This window comes from Protopterus annectens, chromosome 4.part1, assembly GCF_019279795.1.
Source record: "Protopterus annectens isolate FY-2018-M chromosome 4.part1, PAN1.0, whole genome shotgun sequence".
In the NCBI taxonomy this organism is placed as follows: Eukaryota; Metazoa; Chordata; order Ceratodontiformes; family Protopteridae; genus Protopterus; species Protopterus annectens.
The window spans coordinates 745,780,258-745,786,257 of record NC_056734.1 but is presented as its reverse complement, the minus strand read 5'-3'; the positions used below and the strand labels follow the sequence as shown (position 1 = coordinate 745,786,257).

Genomic DNA, 6,000 nt, shown 5'->3' with positions numbered 1-6,000 from the left:
AGAAACGAGGTAAGGCAGAGCATGTATTGTAGTTAAAGGTAGGATGCAAATTCAGTTCACAGACTGTTATATATTAACATAAAGTTTATATTAGAAGTATAGTGATGGGATAAGCAGTGTCACAAAATACTATTCAGGTATGGATAAAGACTGGTTACTGGGTATAAGATTCTGAATGAAGAGAAATAGTTTGACAATATGGTAAGCTGAAGGTAACAGTGGCACTTATCCTGGAGATGTACAGCAGCCAGTCCATTGATTTGGTAGGTGAAGTTTTAATTGTGTTTTAAGTGAGTTTGCATTCTGAATGGATTTCAGTGCTAGGGGGATGTGGTTCCACAGTTTAGCTACAGTATTTGAATATAGACAGTCGACTGTAGCATTAGATGATTTGGTTATGGTGATTAGTAATTTTTTTTCTCTAGAGTGTGAAATTCTATTAGGGGAGTAGTGTTGTATTAATTGTTAAGGGCTGGGCAAATTTTTGGCTTATATAAAAGTCTGTGTATTTTAGTTAGCTGAGAAAGAACTAGGTGATGTGGTGGTTCTAGCCAGTTTAACTGTATAAGGGCTAGGCATGGTGTATTCTGCTGTTCTAGTTTACTGCACATTTACCTATTTTATTATAATATTGTTCAAGTTTGGGCAGTTGTGAGTCATTTAGTGAAGAGTGGAGCAGCACAGAGGAGAGCCAACAGTAAGAACGTAGAAGCTGTATGTCTTCTGGCTATGTCAGTGAAGTAGGTTTCTACTGTGTGTAATTTATACAAGTTCTTTTTAACCATGTGTGATACACAGTGGTCAGATTTCAACTGGATATAAAATGAATAAAAATAGATAAAAAGAGATAAGCCCACTATAAAACAAATTAGAGTCTGGCATGAAGGAGCCATGGAAAGTCTCAGGGACTGCTATGAAACCACAAACTGGGGTGTCTTCAGCAAGGCAGCCATGGTGAACAATCTTGTGAACATGGATGAATATACTGAGACAACTATGGCTTATATATTCAAATGTGCGGAGGATGTAATGAACATCAAAAATATTAAAGTAAGAGCCAACCAAAAAAACATGGCTAAACAGCAAGGTGTACAAGTTGCTGAGAGCAAGAAACACTGCTTTCAGGGAAAAGGATCAGAAGGGTCTAAGTGTGGTAATGGCTAATCTAAAAAAGGGTATCATGGAGGCCAAGAGGGAGTATGGAAACAGGATACAAGGATGCTTCGAGGATATGAAAGACTCAAGAAGCCTGTGGCATGGTATTCAACAGCTAACTAACTACAAGACCAAGTCAGCACAGTGCGATGATAGCACTCAATTTCTGGACAATCTAAACACAGTTTATGGCATGTGTGAAGAGAAAAACAACCTGGAGGCTGTAAAGCTTCTCAATGAACAAAAGGAGGCAGTACTTAACTTCAGTGATATGGATGTAAGGAACCAACTGAGAAAAGTGAACCCCAGGAAGGCTGCTGGACCTGATAACAATCTGGGGAATGTATTGAAAGGTTGTGCAGACCAACTGAGCATTGTCCTGATGGGCATCTTCTATACCTCACTTGTCCAGGAAAAAGTACCAACATGCTTCAAAGTTACCAATATAATTCCTCTGCCAAAAAAGGCAATCCCACCTGCCTAAATGATTACAGGACAGTGGCCCTTACATCAAATGTAATGAAATGCTTTGAAAGACTGGTTAAAAGGCATTTCACTACAGTACTACCCCAATCCTTTGACCCACTGCAGTTTGCCTACTGGACAAACAGATCAACTGCTGATGCCATTTCGGTGGCACTTCCCTCACATTGGAGCATCTTGAAGAGAAGAACAACTATGCCAGGCTGTTGTTCATAGATTTCAGCTCGGCATTCAATACAGTAATTCTAATCCAACTTATTGAAAAGCTAATCAACCTTGGCATAAATAAAGGGCTGTGTGACTGGATCCTCAATTTCCTGACTGGAAGACCACAAAGGACCTATGCTGGTAACAACACTTCAGGGAGTATTACAATCAACAATGGAGTACCCCAGGGCTGTGTGCTGAGTCTTCTACTTTTCACAGTCCTTACCCACGACTGCTCTGTGAAAGCTAACAACAACCACATCATCAAATTTGCAGATAACACCACAGTGGTAGGACTCATAAGTGGTGATGATGAGAGTAGGTATAGGAATGAGGTCAACTCCCTGATTGAATGGTGCAATAACAACAATTTGGACCCAAATGCCAATAAAATGAAAGAAATTATTATTTACTTCAGATATAGCTCTGCCATGCACCTATCCCTCAAAATCAATGGTGAAGAAATGGAGAGAGTCCAAACTACAAAGTTCCTGGGGGTACATATATCAGAGGATCTTTCTTGGTGTACAAACACAGGCCAGCTATTTAAAAAAGCCCACCAGTGACTACACTTCCTACGAAGGCTGAGAAAAGCAAAGCTCTCTATGAATGCTCTAAATACCTTCTCCAGAGGATCTATCGAGAGCATTATCACCAGCAACTGCACTGTGTGGTTTGGTAACAGCATAACGGCAGAAAGAAAGAAGCTGCAAAGAATAATAAAAACAGCAGAAAAGGTAGTCTTCCTACCTTCCGACCTCCAGATTCATGAACAGTTTTTATCCAACTGCAATAAGACTCATCAATGCAGACATAAATCTGGACGTATCAAACTATAACAGATTGTTACGGTCTCATTCTTTTTCTTTTTTTCCATACAATAATTCTATTTATTGTTTACTAAAATTAATATATTCTCACTTAAGTGCAATTCGAGTCACTTCCTTATGTGCAGTATCACCCAATCTCACCTCTGTGTACAGTGCACTTTTCTTTTCATGTGTTAATTATCTAGTAGTCAGTGTTGCCCAATGTAATAAATAGTGTACAAGCATGTGCAACAGCTACTTAGATATTTAGTTTTGTACTATAGTCATTGTTTATTCCTTAAAAGCTATCATTACTGTCTTTTTGTGTTTGTTTTCCCCTGTAAAAGAGCTGACACTCAAAATTTCATTTAGGTTGCACATTTGCTTCCTAAATGGCAATAAAGTTTCTTTGAATCTTTGGTAATCTATGATCACACCCATAAATTTTGTGTGGTCTACTTGTTCTATCATGGCATTGTTGGAAGAGACAGTAATGAACAGTGTAGTTTTGCCTGAGATGCATTTAATGTGAAATAATTTAGTTTTTGTTTTAGGTATTAGAAGTATTTAGTCATATTTCAAACAATAAGAAGGACTGAAGTGTATAGCCTTAGAGCTTAGAGAGAGAGAGAGAGAGAGAGAGAAATTTGGCAGAGCAGACTAGGGTTGTGTCATCCGCATACTGAACTAGGATAGCATTTTATGCAGCAATGTAGAGGTCATTGATTAATATGTTGAAAAGTATGGGGTTTAGTGTAGATCCTTGTGGGACACCTGTACTTACTAGCAAGAAGGTGGAGTAATCATTTTTCTATTACAGTGCTTGTTCTCTGAGAGTTAACTATGGATCCATTGCAATGAAGAGTTAGAGAGCCCCAAGAATGAGTTTATGTAAGTGTTTCTTTTGATACGTCTAGTAGGATGGTGGAGAGTTGGCCCCTGGCATTTCTGTGGTTGTTGAAAGTATTAACAAAATTCAACAAAGTAGTAGTTACAAGGTAATGAGGTCAGAAGCCATGCTGGGTTGAAGACTAAAAATGTTTATCTATTAGATAGTTGGTAAGTTGCTTAAAATGTAAAATGACAACCGACCTACAGATTGAAAGATCCATATTGATACTACTCTTGTGCAGTGGGATAATGAATTATTTTTCCATAGTAGGAGTATTTTATTTTCAGATATGGATGGATTTATCCAAATTGATACTGGATATGAAATAACCTCAACTGCTATTTTATATTTGTCAGGTAGTTTGTCAAGGGGATTTGTAGTAGTCCTTAATTTTTGGAGATACTTTTGACAGTATCTGTAGGCACTGGTTGGACAGAAAAATGTTAAAAGAGGTTATTTGATAGTATCCTGGTTGGTTAATGACTGCACTGTCTATAAAATGATTATTCAACTAGTTGGCTATGGTATCATTTTATATCTCCATCCTTGCTGTTGGCTGTATAGCTTCTCTTGGATTTAAGAGTTTATTAATTGAGGCCCAGAACATTTTTTGGATTATTAGTGTGTATGTTTTGATTGGTTTAGTGGTAGATTTTCTTATCCTGGGAGGCAAGTTGCTTTATTAGGTTTCTTAGTTGTCAAGATGCTGGTAAAGTAGGAGTTGTTTGTATGGCCAGACATTCTGTGCTTTCATGAGTTGTTCTGTTGCTAAAGATGGCCATGGAGCATGGTTGGCTTTGCCTCTTTTTATTCTCATTGGAGGACTTGCATATTTATGACACTTAGCAATATTTGTTGAACTCAGACACAGCATCGTCCATGGGAAGTCTTTAGTGACTCCCAGTTAGTGTATTAATAGAAGTGTCTGTGAAAAGTACTATGTTTTCTTACCAGTCTGTAAAGATATGTTTTGGGGTTGTTGCTTTGGTACCTTATGGTGCAGAATAATAAGTGATCATTCAGGCTGTCTGTCAGAGTTCCATGAGATGATATTTTATCTGAAGAGAATGTTAGGATCTAATCAAGGGGTGATTGGCTGTGAATTTGTTTTATCTAGTCAGTGTGGTTATAGGTTAGATGAAATTGTACAGATGTAAATTACAGGTTGAATATTCAGAGTGCACAGTTTGCCAGTATACAGTTATACCACCCAATATTATGGTTTCATTAAAGAATTTAGAGATGGCCTAGCAGAAAATATCTTCCAGTGTTTTAGCATTGTTACCTTGGGGGGGGTATGTACTTACAATTACAATTGTCTTGTGGGTGTCTGAGTTTATCATAGTTAGTAGGATTTCTGAGTTATAGAAAGTTAGCAGGGTGTGGAGGAAGTGGGAGATCTCCAGTGTGTTTTTGTAGAAAACAGCGACACCACTAGCTTTTTTTGGCTTTACATAATCTGGTAATGGTATAGCCTAATGGGGCAATTTCTTCAGTTTTTGTTTCCCAGCAGAGTAAGATTTCTGTAGCATCTAAAATGGCTGGAGTGTGTAGTGCTATCCAAGTATTCACTTCCAGGAGTTTATTATAAATACATTGTAAGTTGGGATGGTATATATGAAGGTCAGGATGGGACTGAGGCTGAGGTGTTAGCAGTAAAGTAACTGATGTGGGATCTGCTGTCTGCTGCCTGTATATGCTAAGTCAGGCATGGGTTTCCATTGATGTTGCCACTTTTTTATAGTTTTTGATGTATGATGGTATGGGTAGAGGCATTTTTGCTTGCTTTTATGTTTATTTCTCAGTTTGTGAGTAAATTGCTGTTGCCTTGGATTACTGTACTTGAAAAGAAGGATAAATGACAGCTGATACAGATAGGGTATAATAAGGAGGTGAAGTTTAGAGGTTTTCTGCTTGGAGGACAAAACATAAGACTTTTGTTGGAACTGTGAGGGTTATGGATGTTGGTAGGATGCTAACTGTGAAAGTAGGAGCAGAGGTACTAGTATAAGGAACTATAGGAGAAGCATGTTTTAGAAATGTAAGAAAGAGAGGGATTTAGAAGGCTAGAGGATGAAGATGTAGTTAAGATATGAAGTAAGGAAGGTTTTTTTGGGGGGAAGCAGAAGTTGAAATGTACAATAATAGACTTAAAGGTACTGTTGAATAGGGATCTGTGTACAAGTGGATATAGTGCAAAGCAGTATGGGAGAGAGAAAGGCTGTAAGGAATGATACTAAAAGTCACATGAAAGGTAGGCAATAAAGTAAAGAAACAGGAGTGTTTCTAATATAGCAGTAAAGCTGATTGGGAAGGTTTGGGGAATGGGTGTCACAGTTAAAAGGTGTATGTGAAACGTATAATAGAGTAAGGTGGGATCAGTGGGAATTGGAGTAGGGGAGCAAATTGAGGCTGTGCATTGTAGTCTTCCACCTTCAGGCTAATTATTACAAA

At 38.0% G+C, this 6,000-nt stretch overlaps 1 protein-coding gene across 1 annotated transcript in view; it reads left to right on the top strand.

Moving 5' to 3' along the window:
- The first annotated feature begins 1,180 nt into the window (after positions 1-1,180).
- Positions 1,181-6,000, top strand: part of LOC122801286 (vomeronasal type-2 receptor 26-like) — an 81,747-nt gene continuing 76,927 nt past the window's right edge. Inside the window, exon 1 of the mRNA XM_044070834.1 lies at positions 1,181-1,621. Within this exon, the coding sequence (XP_043926769.1) occupies positions 1,181-1,621 (441 nt within the window). The remainder of the gene's footprint in view (positions 1,622-6,000) is intronic.